The following is a 23,930-nucleotide window of genomic DNA, read 5'->3' on the forward strand; positions in this document are numbered from 1 at the left end:
ATGTATTTCCAGCGTGCATTGACATATCGAGTGACGGGAGAAATAGGGATATGAACGGACTTCCGCACACCATCATAAAGATCCCGTCGCCGCTCCGCTTCTCTTGTAGACATAATAATAGAGGGGTTCTTGTTGCTTGAGAGGCCACATCGCCACCGGAACCGCCCCTCTCCTCCGGTGCCGCCGATTCGATGCCTGCGCGCCCCTCCGCCGACTGCCGAGCCCTGTCGCCCGTAGTAAGCTCTCCTTTTCTTTGCGAAGAGAGGAGGGGAGATCTCCCTGGGCAGCCCCTCGGTCCCTTGTTCAGATCCGGGAATCGCATGACCTAGCACTAGGCGGTCGGGTCGGCGGCTCTCGTTCTCGCGATGGGGACCTCTCGGAGGAAGGGATCTGGTAGAGCCGCCGCCGCCGTCTCACAGCAGCAGCAGTGGAAGGTCGGTGATCTCGTCCTCGCCAAGATGAGGGGCTTTCCGGCGTGGCCGGCCATGGTATCCTCTTGGTCCTTCGATCCATCCTAACTTCTGCAACGGAGTTTAACTCTCTTCTTTTGCTTTGCTGCGCTGTCCTTTCTTGATTTCGTACCGGTTATTCATCTTTTCTTGACTTTGTTTATTTTTCTCTCCCCTTTTGTTTTGCTGGCTCCCCTCGTTTGATTCTGTAACGATTACGCATTTTTTTCTTGACTTTCTTGATCGAAGTAAGTGAAGCAAAAGAGAGATCATCTTTCGGGCTACTTTAGTTTCAATTAGAGATCTGGGCTTGAGAAGAAATTGCTTCGGTTGCCCTACGCGATGCTGTGTGCTTGCTTTTCTGTTGATATGGATATGAACCATTGTTTATTGTGTAACCTAGGCGAAACCTGATTTACTCGTTGATTTTGTGACCACGAAATGCACTCTGAAGATTATGCTGTAAATCTCTATAAACGTTGTTTCTTGTTTGATTTAAATACCTCTCTGTTGTTGCGGAGCCTGATTTTTTCTATTCCTTTTTTATCTTGAAGTGCACAGGGATATATATATGCTGTAAATCTTCCAGTAAATTTGAATTTTCTTTGCCTTTTCTGGGTTGTGGACTTTGACAGACTTTGCTCATTGATATTTTTGATGGTTGGCAGATTAGTGAACCAGAGAAGTGGGGCTTCTCTGCTGTGCGTAAGAAATTGTTTGTTTACTTCTATGGAACTAAACAAATGTGAGTACTTTAGCGTTGGATGCTTATTTTATATATGCCCTCAAATGATTTGACAGAAGTTTACTGGAAAAAAAAATGGTTTCATATGTGTTTTTCATTTACATGTGAAGCATCTTTTATATAATTTATGCTGCTAGAGACTACTACAGAGAGGTTTTCTAATGTGTGTGTTTTTTTTTGGATAGCTTCTACTGCTAGAGAAATTAAGGTTTAAGATGCTATATTTTTCTAGGTTTCGTACATGCAAAGCTTACGTTAGAATGTCCCTTTTTTGTTCCAAGAGCAACATGTAACTTTTATGGAAAAGCAATGTGAAATTTATCACGATCAGATGCAACAATCTCATTCTATATTTTTTGAGACCTTGGCTTGGGTTTTGTAGTCATGGTTCTGTCCATTTAAGGTTGAACTTTTCAACGAATTTTCTGGCAGTTTAAAGTTGCTAAATGTCATACATATGGTTTATCACTACCAGTGAGCTTTAAACTTGGTGTTATGTTCTGATGTCTTGTCTATGGATGATAATTTGCAGTGTGCAATACAAGCCATGTTTTGGTGGAAAAAGTGGGACAAGGTGTTTAATTATTGCTTTTTTTGTAGAATGATTTTCAGAGTTTGGCAGAAGCTTTGAACCAAAACATTACACACTAAGAAACTGAGAAAAGCTGAGACACATTCGAGTCAAAATTCACATTCATAAAACCTGTGCAGTTTATAATCATATATCACATCACTCAAACTTTTATGAAAACCCAAACTAATTAACAAAACATTAACCACACTTATAAATCCATAAGCGTAAGAATTTATATAATCAGAACTCTAATCATTTACCACAAGTTCATATCATTGTAAAATAAATATTTCAAAATTTCAAATATGAGAGGTTTTTTAAAACTTTTATACGATATATCAATTCAAATCTATCGACAACATTTCATTACATATAAAATATGCTTATACAATAACCATAATATATCAACCAACAAGGCTAAAGACAACATTTCATTACATACAAAACATTATATTTTCCTAAAGCATAACTACTCCATGACTTAATTTCAGAATTTTGAAAAATTAAAATTAAAATAATTTTGTTTATTTGATTATTTTTTTGTTCTTCAATCATCTCTCACATTTTGATTGCATCTTTTTATATGTTGATTTAATTACACATCAAAAAAATTAAGGCGGGTACAATACCCTTTTTCGAGGATCATAGAGCCTAGAGGCTAGTTTCATGCATAAGCCTTTATAAAATTATATATAACTTTGGTGTATGAAGCAAACAATGACATACAGATATAACATTTTATGAATCTCAAGTATAAATGATGTTCCTGATGTAATCATAATACTACTTGCATTGTGGTAATTAATAACTTAGTTGATGATGAATTATGTTTCACTCTTAGCCGTTCCTTCCCATCTCAGACATTACAGACTGTCACTTATTGATTGTTCAATCATGGTGGCTAGGGGATTTGTTGTCAGATTGTTTGATTTTTTTTGATAATTATCTGAACTAATTATGTAGGATCTTCTATTAAAAACTATATACTGTTTTTTATTTTGAATTTTATTATATATTTATTTTTAGAATTGATGGTTGGAAGACCTTTTTTCTTTAAGATCTTAGAGGATTCTTAGAGTTCAACTATCAAAGATTTCCCATGTCTCATAGGAAATTTTGGCTATGCTAATGTGTGTTGCCACTTGCAACTTATAAGAAGATCCAGTTAACAGTGTGATCAAGTTTGTAGAGTGATAGAGAGGGGAGCTAATTTTAGAATCTATAGGGATCCATTTGATACATCACTGAATCAGTGGAAGCAGCAGATATGGAAATATCTGTCGGATGGCAATTCAATGTCTATCAATATGTCTGAAATGTGAGCTCTTAGGTACCAGTGCTTCTGTAAAAATCTAAATGTTATATTTTTTAAAATTTGCATAGTTTTAGTTCAATGCCAAGGTGTTTCCAGTTAAATTCCAGCTTCTAATTGGTTTATGAAAAGGGACTTCTTAAGTTGGAGTTTCAGATGAAAATTCATAATATGAGAGGGTTGAGGTTTGTATTGTATGAGATATGATGGAATTTCTTGGATGAAAATGATGAATGCAGGCACCTTGGCCTAGACATTTGCATGAGCGTTGAGTCAAACAAGATGGATTTCTAGTGGCATTGTTCTAAAGAGTGCCCCACGATTCTGCGTGTGTCCACAAACACTTGTTTTAAGCAAGTTGTGCTTCATATGCAGATAAGGCCCTCAATTGTGCTCCTGCAACATGTAGACTGAGTAGCACTTGCAAGGTATTGACACATGTATGTGAAAGTAAGTGGGTGCAGCCTTTTGAGTAAGAAGATAGGTTTTAAGAGGAGTGAAGTTGGATTAAGTTCTTTGGGCTTACTTGATGTCTAAAGCAAGGTTCGTAATTTCGTATCGTACCGGAGTATCGAGTACAACTCGATACGATAATGGTATATTGAGTGGTACGTTCTGGTGTACCGCTTATATATATATATATATATATATATATATATAAGGGCGACACGACATCGTCGAGGCGACGTCTCCTCGTTTTTTTGCCCTCGTGGGGAGAAGAAACCAAGGTTTCCTTCTCCCCGCGCCAAAAAGGGCAATGAGGCAACGTCGCCGCCTCGTTTCTTCTGCTCGTATGGGGAGAAGAAACGTCGCCTCGATGATGCATGGTTTCTTCTCCCCGTGACATTGTCGAGTCTTCTTCTCCCCATGCGGATGAGAAGTCGTCGACGACACTAAGGCCTCATCGCCTCATACGAGGAGGAGATGACATCTCATCTACCGCGTTCGACGAGGGAGGGCGGCGACGGATCGAGATCGTCAAGGGAGAGCGGTGTTGGATCTCCATGTTCTCCCTTTTCTTCTCCCTCTTCTTTCTTCTCCCTCGGCTAATACCACCAGGTAGCAGGCGGCGACGGTCGAAATCGATCGTCTTTGACTGATTTAGGGTGGTGACGGGACGAAAACAGCCCCATTTGACGGTACTGCCCAGTAGCTGGCGATCTACGTACCGGTATGTACTATCCGGTATTGGCAGAATTATTCGAAATTAATATCCTTGGTCTAAAGACCTTTGCATATCAGAGGCTTAGGGGAGGTGTTGGAATAGAATCACTAGATGCAAATCATGGAGACCCTCTTCAACTCTTAACAACTTCGGGATATTCATCTTATTTTTCTTTTGGTCGCTGCTTTTCCATTATTCTGACTGGTCAGTCCTATTTTTATACTTTGGCTTCATCTCCTCTTTTTCCCTACCCATTGATGTTCCTTATCTTTTGTCTACCTTTCTTTCCTTGTTCATATTACCTCATTATGATAAATAGCATATGTACATCTAGTAGCTTACTTATAGAGCTGAAGTTTTTTTATATTATTTCCTTGACGTTGTCAAATTATGCTTGACCTAGACATCAAAATATTTGTTGTCAGTCTTTTCTATATTGTAACATTTTTGTTGATTAATACCTAATTCATTCACTACTTTGTTATACTAACAATATCATACTAAGGTAATTACTAAAAATACAATGTATAGACATCTTTAGCTAGATATGGAATTGGGTGCTTTAATAGATCACTCTCCAATTTATTTTTTCTTAGAGGTTTGTGAAAATGAGTAGAGAGAATTGCACATTGATTTTGAAGCTGATATATCAAGGCAGCGACTGAATATTTTTCTGCATATCATAGCATGGTATTCTTAGAGTTGTCTTCTCGAGGTCATGCTGTTACAAATGAAGGCTTTATCTTTTGGCTTCTGGTGTTTTAAAATATCATTGAATCCTATAATTTGGTTAGGTTCTAATTTCAGTTTCAGTCTGAAACTTTTTTATTTTAGACCAACTTTTTTCTGACTGTATTGTGTTTGTCTTTTTTACTATGAAGACATATTTTTATTTCATTTTTACAAAGATTGCCAAACTTTAAGCACATACCTGAGTGGTAAATTACCTCATCAATGTAGTTGTAGTGGGGCAAATTCTTAGGATAATTTGATGTAAGTCAACTTTCCGAAAGCTATTTTGTGTTCTAAGATATAGGAATGCAATATCCCATGATATTCCCACATCCCAATTAATAGACTTGAACTTCTGTGAATGATTTTGGGTTAAGAGTAATGAAGCTATCCAGTTGGATTTCCCTTATGGGGGTGAACTAAATTGGCTAAAGACGATAGGCCTTTTTCTTTAAAAAAAGTGAAAACCTATTCATTCAAAGAAGGTAAAGAACATCTTCAGGAATAGAGTAATGTGGAGTTCCTCTCCCTGGCTTAAAGATTTTTTACATTTGATGCATCTAACATTGGCCAATTGATGGGTAATGTTGTTCTGTGAATGTGGCTGAATTTAACCATTCTAACTAAATTAACAAATTTCAAAATGTCCTTTACAATGGATTGAACTTGCCAAGGCACGACAGAGAAACCATATAGAAAGTTCACCTCCTCCTCCGAATCTGATTGCACCCAGACATTGCTGAGCCCTTCCCGTCTAACATATTTCAGGCCTTCCAAAATTGCCTTGTATTCAATATGCAGGGTGTCTGACTGCACCCAAACATTGCTGAGCCCCTCCTGTCTAACATAGTTTGGGCCTTCCAAAATCACCTTATATTCAACATGCAGGGTGGTTTAGGCACATCCAAAATTGCGTCGAGCTGCTGCCGACCTGCTTCGCCTTTTTGATGACAAAACCTGTACCTGAAAAATTAGATTGTGTGGAAAGATCCATCACATCGCATTATATAATCAGATAGAGAGCATTCCTCTCCAGTGTGTTGTGTTTGAACCATGGTTTGCAATACCATACCATACCGCTCGGTACGAGTGGTACGTACCAATCCGATAAAGGATTGATATGGGCAGTACATTGGTACACCTTAGTGTACTATGTGTCAGTATGCTTGGTGCAGCTCGATACGTACCATACCGACAGCTGATCGGTATACCGGTATAGTATGATATTTATAACCTTGGTCTGACCAATTCTCTCGTTTTTAAATATACTCTTGGTGAATTCGTTGGTGGTAGTAACCAGTAACCACCTTAGTGCAAATAGAGATGATGTTGCCTTCGCGGTTGTGAAAGTTTCATCAATAAGCCAAAGGACCATAAGGAGATACAAATAAGACTTCTGATTTGCCAAGTAATATTTCTGTCTAAGTCTGTCCCCTCCTGCACCCATGCTCTGGAATGACATTCATTAGAAGAAGGATAATTAATGTTGCAGCTTAGAGGCCATGAAATCCCAGAGTTGATCCAAAGACCTTGAGCAGCCAACAATGAACTGCCAGTGGTTGACATCAACCTGAGGTTGATAGGATAACAAGATTATAAGTTTGCGCTCTATAACCCTAGTTGGAGTTGTGTAAATTTTAACTGTAATATGGATCTAATCTTGCCAGGGAGAAATTTCATAATTTGTCACTTGTAACTGTGAATTTATTTGGGTTGTAATGTTCAAAATAATTAAAACTTACAGGTGCAACCTATATGATATTCATGTTATTTGTAGTATAGGCTATAGAGTATAATGGGTTTTAGGCATTCATCATTGCTGTAACCAATTCACAATACAGGCATTCATCACCTTATCTGAATGGCGATTGTTTAGTTAGCTGGAAAGTATTTCAGATGTGTAGGATAGTAGTGCTAATTAGCATCCCTATGCGTTGGCTATCCAGCTGAGTATGTGGATTCAACCGAATACTTCCTGTTGCCCTTTTCTGCAGATCATTCTATATACCATACAATTCTAGGAAGAGAGAACTCTATGGAATATAAAAGCAGATCTTACTGGATGGCTAGCAGCCTGTTCTCAAATTTTAAATAACTACCTACCACATTAGACAACACACCACATTTGAACAAGAGATAGATTTTAGTACTAAAGGCTAGTCAAGTGGTTAAAGAACCTGCCTTGCGGTTGTTTCTCAGCCTATTTGAACCTGCAGGTCATTCTGCTGTTTTATTCTCTTGTACTGAAAATATCTTAAAGACTGGTAATGGGAAGTTTTGATATAGAGCAATGGGAGTTTTTAAGTCACAAATGACTACAAAGCCAATTTTATGAAGTTCAAGCAATATAATGTTTAACAATTTTTACAGACATCAAATATTTTCAAGTCATTTACATGTTTTCTGTTATGTAATATTCCAACTTTAGCTTACTTTTATTTTTTTCTTCAAGCATCTGACTTGCTGCTCAGGGTTTATTCCACTTTATTCTGTTAGATAAGTTCATGTTTATGATATGTGCTTAAGGTACCTTGTTGCTTGTAGCTCTTTACTATGTCTCTTTTTTCACTTTTTTGAATAGATATTCTTTTTTGTTGTGATCTTCTGTGTAGTGCCTTCTGCAATTATGCTGATATTGAAGCTTTCACCGAGGAGAAGAAGAAATCTCTTTTGCTTAAGCGCCAGGGCAAAGGGGCTGATTTTGTGCGAGCTGTTGATGAGATAATTGATATTTATGAAACTTTAAAGAAGCAGGATCTGTATGAATCTAATACAAGCAATGATAAAGTCGAGCCATGTGCTGAAAATCTGAAACTTGTAGGAACTAGAAGCAATTCTTTTAGCTTTAGGAACCGTTTGGAACTTGGCTCACATGTAGATTCTGACCGTAAGTTAGAAACTGCCTGTGACATGGAAGAAACCAATGATACGGTGGGTTCTGAAGAAGTTTCTGCAACCTCAACTGCAGATGATTCTCAAAAGGATTTAGTGATTGATGAGCCACTTCAAATGGTAACCGTTCTTGATCAACTTAGACAAAACTCATTAGGTGCTAGTATTACTTCAAAGAAGAAAAGATTTAGGGATGATTCCCAGGATAGCTCATTTTTACAGAAAAGTGTGCCATCACGTAGGGGGTTTAAGAGTTCATTGGTTGCTGATTCCTCAATAACTCAGGAGTCCACTTCAGTATATGATTCTGATCTATCAGGTGATTTGATTCCTGATGTGATTCTTGGTGTGAATGCAGAAAGCAAGACTAAGCAGCATGCATCTCATATATCTAATTTTCATGTCACGGATGTGCCTTGTACTGCTAGTATGCCTTCAAATGGTTGCAGAGAGGAAACTGGTACTGAAATTGTAGCAAAAGATTATGAGGCGTGTCAACTGAACATAGGTGTTGTAGAATCCAGTTGTCTTCATGAAGCCTCTACAAATGGATGCTTGGGTGACAAAGATAAGTTGAATCGAAATATTGAACTCCCCACAAAATCTTCTGTGCATAAGAAAATAAAATCAAATAGAAAACAAGTAAATGATGCTGCAGAATGTGCTGTGTTGAACAAGGATGATGATTTACAAGTTGTGTCTGGTTACAGTCCACCAAATTCTTTCAACGCAATGAAGGAAATAAATCAGAAGGCAGATGGAGATGAACACCTTCCTCTGGTGAAGAGAGCTAGGGTCCGGATGGGCAAACCGGTTGCAGAGGAGGCACAGCATGGTGAGCTTATCTGTGGTGATGAAAAGTTGGAAACATTAACCGTGGTGACTAGTTGTGACGAGCAGCATACATCCCCTACTTTTACAAATACTAGTCTTCTCGAAGGGACATTGTTAACAGGTAAAGAAGACTTAAATTCGTCTTTACTAAATAATTGCTCTCCACCTTCAGGAAAGGTCCTTATGTTTTGGAAGGCCAAAAATTATCAATTAAAGAATTCCATGCTAGATGTTGAAGCCGCTTTGCCTCCATCAAAGCGCCTACATCGTGCTTTGGAAGCTATGTCTGCTAATGCTACTGAAGCTACAGAAAGTTGTACTGAATCTACAAGGGCTATAGAGGCTAATATCTTCATGGCTTCTGATGCAAAGTTCGGAAGCCCTGTAAGATTGCGGAGCATATGCTCATCTGACTGTGACACACATGCAATTAGTCAATCAGGATCAGTCACACAGAATTTAGACATTCCTTCTTTATCTTCTTCAGAAGTAAAAACACATGACATTCTTGCCGACATTGAAATTGTTAGGAGCCCACAAAATAAGGATTGCAATAAAATTCTACAGAATGTTGCTGAATGCAATGGATTTAGTGTATCTAAAGCTGTTGTTGGTATTACTCAGAAGGAAAGTCCACAGCCATGTTCTTCAAAGTTCACCGAGGAGGTTAATGTCACACCCTCTGATAATTTGGCCGATAAGGCACGTCTATCATTGGATAAAACAAATAAGGATATGATGGAAGACAAGGATGGAAACCACCATGTTTGCATGGACCACATTAATAGAGATGAAAGTGTAGAACTTGTTGTACATAAGCAGGATGCTTTTTTAAATGCTGATGGGGGTATTCACTTTGTGCCTCCTGATGAAGCTGTTCTAACTGTATCAGCTGCAGATATGGTTTCAATAGCAAGCAGCACATCCGGGGCCACAATGTCTTCTTTTCAATCTGATGAAGACAGTCAAACTGTCAACATGTAAGCTTTTAGTAATTATTGTGTTATTTAGTTTGCGTTGTTTAATTATAACTGCTCTTTGTTGTAAATATTTCAATTATATACCAATTTATTTTGTATTAAAGTTTAATCATTGGGTTAGGTTGTGTTCAAGATTTTTCAGTATATAAAAGAAGAAAAATTGTGCAGTAGGACATTTCAAAAATGCTTTTAGATAAGCAAAATTTACTAACGAGCTTAGGATGATCTAGAAATATTCACATTCAGTGCATACTTAAGATTTGCTTGTTAATCCCAAATAAAAACTCTCGCTTTTCCACTTTAGATATGATTTTTTTGTAAATTTAGTTTACATGAATTTTTGGGTAAAGTTGATCTTGCTTAATTCTGGTCAAAACTCATTTATGAGTGGTTGTAAAATCCTTAATGTTCACATATTGAAACTGCTAAGAGCATTGCCATTCTCTCTCAAGAGTCTAATTGGGTTAACATAGTAACTAACCTGGATGAGTCCAAGATTGAGCAAACTATCTCAGGTTCATGTTAGTTTGTTTACAGATGCTTCTGCTGGTTGTCATTAGTTGTTTTTAATCACCATTTATCTTGAAACACGTGTTGTAGAAAACTTCTAATGGCGCTCGCCCGAGGCGCTAGGCGCTCGCCCAAGCACTCGCCCGAGCGTTAGGCGCTCGCCCAACGCGCCCGAGGCGCTAGGTTCATGTTAGAAAACTTCTACAACAAAAACAGTGATTTAAAAAGCGTTAGGCGCCAAGGTCCAAAAACGCCCGAGGCGCTAGGCGCTCGCCCAAGCACTCGCCCGAGCGAAGCGAGGCGCTAAAATATAAAAATATATAATATAATTAATAAATATAATTATTTAAAATTTTACATAAAAAATGCTATTAAATTAAGAAAATCTAAGATACAAAATCACAATGTCACATCAACAAAAAGTTTCGAAATTTAAAACAATAAAATTTTACATCAAAGTCATTCATCATAATCAATATTATCGTCATTTTCACACAAATCATCTTCAATGAATTCGTCTTCTTCCTCTTGTCCTTCGATTCCTTCCTCTTCATCAAGATATGTTTCATTCTCTATGTCTTGAACAATAGCAAGAGCCGAGCTTGATGCTTTTGCACTCATTTTTCTCTTTGACATCTGTCTTGTATATGTTTGTAGTTCTCCAACACCTGAAGCTCTTGCCACATCTCCCCATGTCAATCTATCATCTTCAAATACAAGCTTGTCTTCAGCATCTTGCAAGTTAGCACCCATTTCTCCTACTAACCACTCATTTGAATCATCAATATCTTGCAATGAGATTGAATCAAATCTATTTTTCAAATCATGATGAGTCTTCAAAGCTTGATTATACTTTATGTAAACAAGATCGTGCAATCGTTGATGTTCTAACCGATTTCTTCTCTTCGAGTGAATCTGTCATGTCATATAATTTAAAAATATATTAATACATATATCAAAATAAATAAATTAATTAAAACAAAAATATTTAGTAATACTTACATGCTCAAAGATACTCCAGTTTCGCTCACAACCCGAAGCACTACATGTCAAACTAAGTACTTTGATAGCAAATTTCTGTAAGTTCGGGGTGGAATTTCCAAATAGACTCCACCATTCAGCTGCAAAATTTATGTTATTATTAGCAATAACATAGTAACATAATATATATGAAATTAATTATATCAAATTATTAATACCTGGAGATGTAGTTGCCCTGGATCGAACGGCAATTGGAATTCCAAAAAGACCTTCAGCATTTTTATATAAAGATAATTCATGAATAATCTTATCTTGAACCTCAAGACTGGGAACTAATCTTGCAACACACTGATATAACCCACCGAGAACTTCTGCATCAAATCCAACAGATTTAATCTTATAAAAGAATTCAGGGTTTAAATAATATCCTGCTGCATGTAAGGGACGATGAAGTTGACAATTCCATCTTTCGTCAATGATTGTAAAAATTTTCTCATATTTTTCTTCATTTTCATTAAAAGATCTTTTAATCGTCTCCTTTGCTCTATCCATAGCCTCATAAATATATCCCATTGCAGGCTTATTTTCATTATCCACCAACCGAAGGACTCGAACAAGAGGGCCCATTACCTTTAATATATAAACTACATGATTCCAAAAGGATGACATTAAGATGATATCAGTAGCCCTCTTGCCTTTTGCTTCTTTTGCCCATTTGCTTGTCACCCATTTCTCAGAGGTAAACATATTTCTCAGAGTATGTTTTTGACGATGCACGCTCTGTAATGTCAAGAATGAAGTAGTAAATCGGGTAACACCATGTCTCACTAATTCTTTATTCCCTGTAAATTCTCTCATCATATTCAAAGCCCCAATGTGATTATAAAGAAATCCAACAACAAAAATTGCCCTTTCTAAGGTTTTCTTGATTTTTAAGATCTTTCCAATATCCTCCAACATTAAATCAATACAATGTGCTGCACATGGAGTCCAATACAAGTGTTGTCTTTTTGATTCAAGCAATTTACCTGAGACAAAGGATAACAAAAATGATAAGACTTAAGAGTTTAACATGCTTAATTGAAGATAAAATAATTAACAAAATCAAAAGATGAATATTACCAGCTAAAACATAGTTGCTTCCATTGTCGGTTATGATTTGAACGATATTTTGTTCTTTAATTTCTTCCACGAAGTTGTCAAGTAAATCATATATCTTGTCTCCAGATTTTACAAAAGATGAAGCATCTATTGACTTCACAAACATAGTCCCTAAAGAACAATTAACCATAAAATTAATTATACTCCTGCGCCTCCTGTCAGTCTAAACATCTGACATAATAGAACAACCATGTGTTGCCCATGATTCTTTATGACACTTTAGTAAGTCATTTGTATAATTTAACTCTTTTTGCAGCAATGGAACTCGCATCTCATAATAACTTGGAGGATTTAATCCTGCACCATATCTTCCAATAGCTTCAATCATATCCTTAAAATTGTCTAAACGAGTTGTACTAAAGGGAAGACCAGCCTGATAGAAGAAGCGAGCAATGCGCTGAATTGTTCTTCCTCTTATTTCTTTATCACAAGCATCACTTATATTTGTTTGTCTAAATTTTGAGCCTCCTGCTTGCCCTTGTTGTTTCTGGGATCCTTGAAGCATATATAGATCCATCGGTCCTTTTTTACCTTTCTTAGTACTCATAACTTCTTTTCCCTTTTTGTCGTATACTCTTTTTTCACTTGGGTTAATACTCATAGAATAATCTTCTTCTTCATCCCTGAGATGTTCAACATTGTCTTCTGGTAAATTCCCGTAAGATTCATTCTTTTGTGTCTTCTTTTCATTTATATAACTCAACAACTCTTCTTTTACCTCAGGTGGACATTTTTTGCAAGCTGCTGCATTCTTGAAATTTCCTACTAGATGTTGTTTTGCACGAAAAATACCACCTCTGGTAGTCTTATCGCAGAATATGCAAGTCACTGCTTTATGATCTTTCGGATCCTTTAAATAATTATACTTCCATGCAGGATCTTTTTTTGATACCATTGGAGACTCTATTGAGTTGCTCTCTACACTTGCCATTTATGTTGAAACCTAACAATAATTTCAAATAAATAAAAATTAATAACATTAAAATCAAAATAATATATTATTAATCTATTAATGAAAATTAATCATTTCAAAATTCAAATAAACTTAATATTAAGAGTATATTGACCCTAACGGAGAAAGGAAGCAGCGGCGAGCGACGGTGGGAAAGGGAAAGGGAGCGGGAGGCGCGAGCAGCGGGAGGGCTTGCGGGAGGCGCGAGCAGCAGGAGGCGCGAGCAGCGACAGCGACGAGCAGCGGCAGCGAGAGCAGGAGCGACGAGCAGCGAGATCGGGAGCGGCAGCGGTGGCGGGTTAGGGTTGGGTAAGGGTTATATCGGTTTAGTTGGTTCGATTGAACCAACTAATAACCGAACCAGGATCGAACCAGACCTAAAATCCTGGTTCGGTCACTTGGTTTACCCAGGCGCTCGCCCGAAGCGCCCAGCGCCTGGGCTCGGGCGAGCGCCCAGGCGGCGCCTGTTTGAAGCGCGCCGCCTGGGACATTAGCGAGGCGCTCGGGCCTCGCCTCGCCTCGCCCGAGCGCCTAGGCGAGCGCCCGAGCGCCTCTTTCAATCACTGAACAAAAACACTCCTAAAAGAAGCAGAGTTATATGAGGAGACAACAGTCTATTCTTCACTTGTTATTTGTTTGTGCTTCATAATTAGATAATAAGTTGTTATCTCTTTTAATATTTTTTTGGCTTCAAGTAGTTTACTATTATTTTGTGAAATTATGTAATAAGTTGGTCTTGAACATTTTATTTTTGAAGCATACTTATCAGAACCAGACAAACTGGTTGGTTGAATCGAAAAAACTGAAAATCAGACCATTAACCGGTTTTGGTTCCCTTATTGGATTTATTATGTTGAAAAATTGGAATGAATCAGTTGAACCGATCATTTGTTGGATGACTCGCATGAATCGATTGATTAAATAAAAGCGATCATATATACGCTTTCGATCTCTTTCTCCTCTACCCCTCCCCTCTCATGTGTTCTCTTCATCTCATCTACTTCGCATCACTCTTTTTTCTTTTCGTATTTTCTATTTATTTTTCTTTCTTCAATAATTTGTGGTCTGCTCTTCTCCCAATCGTTCTTGTTCATGTGGTTATCGTCTCATTGTCTTCTCTTTTATTGTACTTCACTACTTCATTTTATTAATATAATTTTACTTTATTTTCATCATAATATATGTCATATCCATATCCAAATTCTTAGTTCAGCAATTTAATTACATATTCACACTTTAACTTTTTAAATTTTATCGCATATTATTTAATTTGGATAAAGGTTTATGTTTATAGTGTTGGTTGATGTTAATAATTTTATCATATTCTATTCAACTGAAATTTTGTTTTCATTTGTCTAACATTGTTCATTAGTAATTTTGGCATATTATATTTTTACTATATAAATTTGAATTGTTATATATGTTTTGAAAAATATATTTGAATTAAATGTGCAGTTGGATCAGTTGACTCACCGGTCCCACCAGTGACCCAGGTTTTGGTTGGGTTGCTTTCTAGTCTGGTTCTGATTCCTTTGTTCTGAAGCTATCCATGGGATGGTTCCACACATAAGTTATTATTGTTCTGTTTGAACCTAAAGACAGCTTGATCTTCAAGTTTACACTAAGCAAAAGACCTGTTTTATGTTTGAAGTAGTCCAGCTTTTAGCTGATCCCACTTGTAATTCAAGTAGGTCTACAATTAGTAATGAGGTATGCCTGGAAAAGAAAACATCAAGCAAATGTAATATTACTATAATGAAAAGCTCAAGTTTAATACAAAACATCATCACAGGCTAGCAAATTTCTCATGATCAGTCTGGTTTTGTAGCCATTTCTTCCTAGCTTGATCAACCAGGAAAAACATGCATAGTTCAACACCTCTTTTAAGCTTGATCTGTTAGAAAAATTAGCTGAAGCAATGTCACCAAACTTAAAAATCAGGATATGAGTTTGAACATTTATATCTGATCTTGCAATGAGCCTGATATCAGAACATCAATGTTTAAGCTAACATTGTAATGGTGAGTTTATCCTTGTGATATTATTTTTATAGGGCGAGGTGGTAAAATTGCTCTCAACAATATTTCCTCTAAGCTGGACATCAGAAAGAGGACATAGTTTACTTATATGTTTATGGGTGCCTTTGGTTCATTAGCTATTTTGTCTGCTTTTATTCTGTTGTCCAGTTTGCATTTTTTTACACTAATCATTTGGTATATCTTGATTTGAAAATTTGAATTATGAGAAAACATTTCTTGTCATTGCATTCAGGCAAGGTGCTGTTAAAGAAACTCAACACAGACAGACTCCAAAAGGTAGGTGTATTTCTCCTGATTTGATGCCCATGAAAGAACTGATTGCTGCAGCTCAGGCCAAGCGAATTGTGTCCCGCTCCACTTCCTTTTCTCACAGCTATTTAGATGGTAAAATTGTTCCAGATGCAATAGTAAGCCCATCTCTAGTCCATAAAGGAGACTTTTCTGGGCAAGGTTTTCCTCCAAATAGTTTGGTCAACAATACATCTACTGGCGATGATATGAGCAATTCATCCCAGAATGGCGGCAAAATTTCTCACTTTAGTTTGCAACTGAAATGCACAAACAGATCTAACCATGTAGAAGCAAATGCAGCATGGAAAACTTTTGAAGCTTTACTTTGTACACTGACTAGGACAAAAGAGAGCATAGGCAGAGCAACACGGCTTGCAATTGATTGTGCTAAATACGGGTTGGCTGCAGAGGTCAGAGTCATTTGCGCTTTACTTTTTTGTTTTCTTGTTAAACATTTATCATTTTTTCCATATTTATGTTCCAATCTTTCCTGCTATAATTGTTTAATCTATTTATGAATTATACTCTTGCTGTGAATATTCCTTTCGTTTGAAGGGAAAATATAAGAGTTTTGCTGATTAAAATTCAACTAAATATTATGCTAAGGCTATGCTGTTCAATAATTGGTTTTTTTGTATGCATTTCACTAGCATGATAATTTAGCAATTTGTAACAGATTGTGGACTGGTGTGTTCGCAGGTGAAAAATATTAAGGTTTAGTATTCAGTTAACAAACAGAATAGTCTAGCAGGTTCTTTTCAGTGTAGATAATTTAGCGAATGATTCTTGTTATCTGTCTGTGTCATCGCTATTTGTTAGATTGGATTTCAATTTTTGAAGTGCAATACCTTTTTCTTTCTGCAGATTTACATTCTCTTAGAGCAGATAGGTATCAAATTTCAACTGACACTCCTATACCTGATAGAATTTTACCATTTTTATGCTTTTGGAAAAGCTTTCTCTCTGAATATTTTGTAACTTGATGTTCATTTTTTTGTTTTTAATTGCATATGCTTGTGGTTTATTGATAATAAGCGGATTCTTACATTGTCGTAAAGTTATTTACATGAGCCATAGCCTACTTGAAGAACGTGTGTGCACCTTTGTGCTCTTAAATATGGTTCAATTAAATGGAATTTAGCAGATGTAGACCAGCTTTTGTTTGAGAACAATGGTGGTAGAGAAGCTAGAAAAATCCAAAAAATCACATGCTTAATATTTGAGTTTTTTGCCACTATGAATCAGGAAGTGGAAAATGATTGATCTCAGGGACACCCTACATAAAATTAGTGAAAAGCCAAACAACATATGCCAAATAGTTATTACCTAATCGCTACTTTGTGTACTTGTCAACTTGCACTGCATTCTCTGGAGGATCCCTTTATTGTTCCCTTCAGAGTTAGATAAATTAAAATTATGCATGTAACTTTTCATTCAAAATGTATTTTTGTTGCATTTGGTTAATTGCTTTAAAAAATTACCTTCTACCTCTTTTATTTGTGCTCTAAAAATGTGTACCTTAAAACCTTTTGGATTAAGTATAAAATATGAGGTACTTTATTTTTGTTCATTGTGCTTAATAAGATGTCTTTATTAGATTCATTATAGAGTATGTTATGATTACCTTTGGAGTTTCAACGTCCATCTGGCAAGGTTGAGCTTAGGTTTGTTCCACTTGCATGCTAATCATTATCTGTCAAACCAAGCCTGAGACTCAGGCCAGGTTGCAGTCCATGCTAGTTAAAGTTTTGGTATAATACCTGAACAACAACCTTATTGGAAATATTTAGAGCAGATACGAGTCTCATTATTGTCTGGACATGGTCCTTGTTCATGGGGTATGGGCAAAGCTAAACATTTTAAGGGCTAAAAATAAAACAGCTGAGCCCAGTTTTGCTTTCTAATATGATGTTTGGTTGAACCCTTCCCTTGATCTTTAGTTTTATTAAGTCCATGGAGTTTGTTTTTCATGGCATCATGTTGCTAGCCTGTTCTTGTATAATTGTCTCGTACCATTCACTTCGGCTTAAATATGTTGTATTTGTGTTGACCCTTGATGAAATTTTAGTTGGAAGTTGCATTTCATCACCTCCAAATCTTTGGTTATGGTGACAAGATATAATATCCCTTCTATGGTGATTATCATGATCTAATTTAACATGAATTATTAAGTCATGAATAAAATAGATACAAAATGACATGGGAGTTTACTTAGAAAACATTGAAAGAAAATAATTCTCCCAAGTTGCTAAACTTGATATGATTACTGTTGATACTCTGCTGTGGCCAAGAAGGGTGCCTTAAATTGATATTTTGATTCTCATATATAGTGCTGTCTCGAAATTCGTCAAATGTTAGCAAGTAATGTTTGTTTAATAGCTATGGTTCATACACATGATCATAAAAGTTGATAAGGAAGAAGAATATAGACAAAAGCAGGAATAATCATTTAAGAAAAGGAGATAGATATCAATAGGAGAAGAGTACATTAAGGTGATTCATCCCACAATGTTCTTTCATGCAATTGAGACCCTATTTTTCTGAACTCTTTAACCATTTTCTTGTTCATACTTAATTGAGACTTGCTGGATATTGAAAATGATTCTGCTCGTTGAGCTGTTAATTTATTTTCATATAGCCTTTACTGTAAATGGAAACCCAAACAGCCTTCATTTTCTTTCAGAGCATGTTTATGAACTTAGGTTGGTGCAAGGCAATGTCAGCTTGAATTGCTCTTCACTTGGGATACTTCCCATGTCTGAATCTTGGAAGATGTTTTTTCTGTGGTCTAGCATTGGTAGAGCTCTACATTGCTGAGAAGTTATTGGTGTTGTTCCCATCATTATAATATGGGAAAAAGAACTTTTTTTTTCCAAAGTGTTAATGGTGAAGGCAGGACCTTACAGTGAGCGAGCACCTTCAGGGGAAAAGAAACTTTATTGAAGAATTATTGAGCCTTACCTAAGCCCAGTGTCTTACTAGTTCTGCGAATGCTTTTCCTTTTTCATTTGTTTGTGGAACTTCAGTTCCATTTTGATTAAGAGCAGGTTACTTTATTGCTTGCTATTGGTGTAATTCTACCGAGTTAAATTCTTCTCTATGTTGTCATTTTGAGTGCTTATTTTTAATTATGTGTTTCAACAACAGTTGCCAAGTTTGTAAAAGAATAATAATTTTGCTAGTTCGTCAAAGATGGTGGAATTAAATGGCCTTTTGGTTTATGTTTTCATGGAACTTATCTAGTCTTTTAGTATAATTACATCTATTATGTTGCTCTGTGCATATCCATAGCTAATGTGCAAGTTGTTTCAGGCTCGTAGTCAATTGTGGGAACTTAGTTGCCAATCTGATATCAAGGCCTTTTGGTGTCAAAAGATTGTTATTATGTTCATGGAATAATGTGAATTTGTTTGAGATAATTTTTAATGCATTTTTGTCATGGCATATATTTTGCATTAATATTGACAATTTCTTGTCTGTTTACATTCCATATGATGGTACTAGGTAATTGAACTTCTTCTTCAAAACCTGGAAAAAGAACAGAGCTTGCACAAAAGGATAGATCTTTTCTTCCTTGTAGATTCAATTACTCAGTGTTCTAGGAGTCAGAAAGGTACTATAATTAAATATGTTTCATATAGACCATTATCTTTGGTTTTAAGGTTATAAGTCAAAATTTGCATCTTTTAATTTCTAGGTGGAGTGGGAGATGTCTACCTCTCTCTTGTCCAATCAGTGCTTTCACGTTTATTATCTGCTGCTGCACCTCATGGAAATGCTGCATCCGAGAACCGCAGGCAATGCATTAAGGCAAGAACATTAAGCAATTGCTTTCGACTTCTGTTTACCGTGTAATGCTAATGCTTATCAAGTTATACTTGTTGAATAAGGTTTTGAGATTATGGCTCGAAAGGAAAACCCTTCCAGAATCAATTGTTCGTCATCACATGAGAGAACTTGGCTTCACAAATGAACTGTCATATAGTAGTAGTTCTTCTCGGCGTCCATCAAGAACAGAGCGGGCTCTTAATGATCCTCTCAGGGAAATGGAGGGAATGCTTGTTGACGAGTATGGAAGGTGCAGTTCCTACTCTTCTCTTGCTTACTTTTTTCTAATGTGTGATGCATGCAAAATTTAGTCAACCCTTTTGGAAAAGGGAGTATAAAGCATGAAAAGCAATACTTGGCTCCCTTGTTTCTTGCTCTTAAACATGTTTGTCCTGATGCTACTAGAATTGGCCTCGAATATTTGCCTGTGTGGCTGCCCTTTTAATGGTACTGACAGCAAGGATTTTGATTTTGGTACTGGACACAGTACCAGTGACCTGTGACACTGGTACATAATACCCACTGTTGCAGTGTGAATTGAAAACTAATATAAAGACAAAAACTGAAAACTCTGTCTCATTCTAAATGTGTGTATACATGTGTATATATTCTTGCTTGCTTGTTTAACTAGCTGCTTCTGTGTAGTTCGTCAGATCATAGTGTGTGGAGCCAAACTGGTATTTCTGCCTGTACAATGTACCCTTTCACTGTTTTGGAAATATATAAATATCTTAACAAATTCAGGTTCCTCCATTGCACTGAATTGCAAATAAACAAATTAAGAGACTATTTTCTTTTGTATCGTTAAGGTTGAAACTCGATCACAATTAGCCAACATAAACTAAATCCTGGTAGAATAATCTGCATTGTCAGCTAGCCATTGAACAACCATCAAACACTAAGAACGGAGGTTGGACGAGTACTGGATTGGTGCTGGTCCATGGCCAGACTGACATACCATGTGCATACTGACAAAGAGTAGGCTGTTCTCTTTTGTGATTCTTTGCTTATGGGATCACTTGTCTGCTTCAGTTTGTTGCATTTTGAATCCTGATTTGATGAAGTTCCAACATTGCATTATGAATGTTCATCTTAAAATTGAACTTCAGTGCATGACCTTTTTTGCAAATTTTTGGCTGTAAACCATGTGCGAAAATAGTCATTAGAAACATCATTCTTAGTAACAATTGCTCTGATTTTTCTATTTATTTAGGGCCAATTAGATATCACTTAAAGATCCTAGTGATGATTGTAAACAAAGTTGTAAATTAAATTTATGCTTATAAGAGGATAATATTGTGGTTTGACGGTGTATTGTAATGGATAGGCTTCACACAAATTTTTGATTGACATCAAGCTACAGAGATTGCTAGTTGATTATAATATAAACTATTTTCATTGTTGCTCGAACTATGTGGTATGGTTCAGCAAATACCATAATTGTATTATTTGGTCCCACTTGTTATTAAAGGAATCAGGGATACCTTCAGCAAATAGTTTATTGAAGAGTTAGTGTTGAACAAGTCGAAAATCTAAGTTTATCGGAAGCTTGGTCGAAAAAAAAAAACTTTTTAAGATTACAATGGCAATACTCTGAGAAAAGGAGGATTATTGAGTGTATGGTCAATGGACAATAATAATGAAATAGCTTTTGGAATCTTAGGGCACCCTAAACTTTTGTGGTTTACTCCGACACTATTCATTTGTTCGACTAAGCAGTTTTCAGTTGATAAATGAATCTCTTTAGACGGTTATCTTAATGTGGCTGATTTATCCTCATTTCAATCAGTTTCACTGTGGCACCTGCTGCACTAGCTAATTGCCCACCCCTGTGTGATTAGTATTATGTATGGTCGAGCCTAATTGAAATATATTCTTTTTTATCAATGGAAATCCTTTCTCAAACCGTGCAAGCTTGTACTAAGGCATACAAATTTCTTGACGTATGTGATTATATCTAGATAAATGGATCTTATATAAGCCCTACGATGAAGTGCAATGTGAGTATTCACATATATGAATCAAAACCTACTGAATCACTCATGCTGTGGTCTTCTACATCCTAATCTCCCCATTCGATCATTTGTCTTTTATTCTTCATGTAGCATTTGGACTGAATGGCTGAAATTCAGTTAATACTTTCACTAATGTAGGAGACATCTCTCTCTTTTCTCAGGTGATCTTAATTGCCTCTGCTTAATTTCCACTAATTTAGTTGATCTTGTACTTTTTTGCCCTATATATGCTGTTGACTGTTGATTTTGAGGATACTATTTTTACGTAAACAAAATGGTTCTTATGTTTATACATCCATGGTTATATTTAGATATGTTGGTTGTTTCTTGATATAAGCAACTGTTTATTTACATGATTTTTTTTTCTTTGTTAACATCAGCAATAGCAATTTTCAACTTCCATTCCTGGTGAATACTAATGTGCTAGAAGATGAAGAAGGAAATGCTTCTGATGGGAAGAGTTTTGAGGCTGTTACTCCAGAAAGATGTGCTGAAATGGATGGTGAGAAGGAGACAATTCAAACTTCTATAGAAAAGAATCCCCATGTCTTGGAAGATGTGGATGTTGAACTTGAGATGGAAGATGTATCCCCTCCTGTGAAAATGAACTCTTCAGGATCTTATACTATTCACTCCCATCATCAGACTGATCAGCAACATTTATTACCATTTGCTCCGCCACTTCCAGAGGACAGGCCACCATCTCCACCCCCTTTGCCATCTTCTCCTCCTCCTCTGCCACCACCACCTCCTCTTGGTTCCCCCTGTTCAACCACACATTCTGTTGTTCCACAGTGGCAATCAGGAGTTCATGCCCTTGCTGATGCCATTGAGTTGCACCTGCCTAGAACTGATCCTGTGAGTATCATTCAAACAAATTGCAGGAGATTTTGTCAGATTTTTAGTTGCCTGTGTTTTAAGCATTTCTGTTGTGTTATGTGCAGAACATGCAAAATCAACAATCCCATTATTTTAGCCAACAACCTTCTAATCAAGATGCCCATTTGATGTCCAGTAAGCCTGCGCCACAGTATGGCCCCAGTTATGGATGTCTTCCTGGCGAGATGCCACCACCTGCTTCTGTTCCCTATGGCGGTGTCACTACTTCTCATCCGTGCAATCGGTATCGGAATGACTTTCAGCCATTAGCCAGCACTTCTTTGATGGACACCGGTTATCGCTTGCGGCCACCTCCACCAACGGTTTCAAATCAATTTTCTTATGTACAGGCTGAACCTCAACAAAGAGCACATTCTTGGGGTAACTGTCCATTTCCTGAGAGATTTCAGTATGCACATGAGAGCCACAGGGGCAGTTTGCATGGTGATCAAGTGACTACAGGGCAGTTGTATCAGGATGTTGTTGCAAGAAACAGATTATCTCCAGTGCTTCAGCCTGGTAGTGCATTATGATTTACCCTGACAACTTTTTCTTTTTAAATGAAAAAAATGTGTTATCACCAACCAGGAACTTCTGTCCCCATTATAGGTTCATCTCTTCGTGACAAGGTTGGAGTATCACCTGCTTCTCTTCCCCCCTATGGCTGTACGTCAGAACTCCCATCAGTGACATGTAATAATGGTTGGTCACATCCTCCAAGGATTTCAAATTACTCTATACCTACATCAAGACCATCAATAGAGGGTGCCACTTCAAAAGTGGCAGGAGGTGAAACACTTGAATACAACCTTTTCTTTTTTTCTTTCTTGAATGTTTCATCATATGTCTCACTACCTGGTATTAAAATCATCTAATCTAAAGATGTCAACTAGTTTTAACTGATAAAGATCTTATCGACATTGTTGATAGTAAGGTCGTAGGATTACTTACCTTTACACAGAAAAAGATAATCTAATCTTGACTATGTTATAGTCTATTTTCAATTTTTTTTAATGGAATGACTTTTATGTGGTGGAAGATTCAGTATTCTGATTTAATTTTGCAGCATGTGGCTACTGGAGACCAAGATAAGAGTGCAGGTGGTAGGTTCAACAACTTATCTTCCGTGGAATCCTACTTTTGCAACCAGGAGTTAATCTCTTTTTTTTCGGAAATACTCATCTGTTTTGGATGAATATGAGGTTCTTCCCTTTCCTGCTGGAAGATGGGCCCAGTGATCGGCCTCCTTGTAAATATTTATTTTAGAATTATTCTGCAGATGCAGAGGCATAACAAGTAATTGTGGCAGAGGCACATCATCTCTGTAGGCAGTCTTGTATCAATCTATTTATGGTAGATTTAGTCGGATAGTTTTATACATTCCGACGAGAAGGATCATAGCACTTATGTCCACCAAAGACTTCCTTTTCCTTTCTCTCTTTTTTAATATACTGTTTTACAAGTCCCTTTTACAAACTGCATGGGGCTCCACATATGGAAAAGCAACATTAGCGTAGATCTTAATTCAAGTTCTTGGTGTATAATTTCCTTGAACAGATCGGGAGGGAGTTCCCCTCACTGTGAGATTCTA

The 23,930-nt window shown here is 36.8% G+C and overlaps 1 protein-coding gene across 2 annotated transcripts; it reads left to right on the forward strand.

The window, feature by feature from the left end:
* Nucleotides 1-46: 46 nt before the first annotated feature.
* LOC135614939 (ENHANCER OF AG-4 protein 2-like) lies at nt 47-23,731 on the forward strand. Of its 2 annotated transcripts, XM_065112831.1 has the most exons (12): nt 47-488; nt 1,118-1,194; nt 7,590-9,683; nt 15,559-15,602; nt 15,726-16,027; nt 19,122-19,230; nt 19,315-19,427; nt 19,508-19,695; nt 21,841-22,318; nt 22,405-22,858; nt 22,949-23,128; nt 23,406-23,731. In XM_065112831.1, exons 1-12 carry the CDS (start codon nt 366-368, stop codon nt 23,429-23,431), a joined length of 4,188 nt encoding a protein of 1,395 aa, XP_064968903.1. In that variant the 5' UTR covers nt 47-365; the 3' UTR covers nt 23,432-23,731. The 2 variants fall into 2 exon arrangements, with proteins under 2 accessions (XP_064968903.1, XP_064968902.1); XM_065112830.1 differs by having other exon boundaries at nt 48-488; nt 15,559-16,027.
* Nucleotides 23,732-23,930: the final 199 nt, after the last annotated feature.

The sequence above is a fragment of the Musa acuminata genome, chromosome BXJ2-6 (assembly GCF_036884655.1).
Source record: "Musa acuminata AAA Group cultivar baxijiao chromosome BXJ2-6, Cavendish_Baxijiao_AAA, whole genome shotgun sequence".
NCBI lineage: Eukaryota > Viridiplantae > Streptophyta > Magnoliopsida > Zingiberales > Musaceae > Musa > Musa acuminata.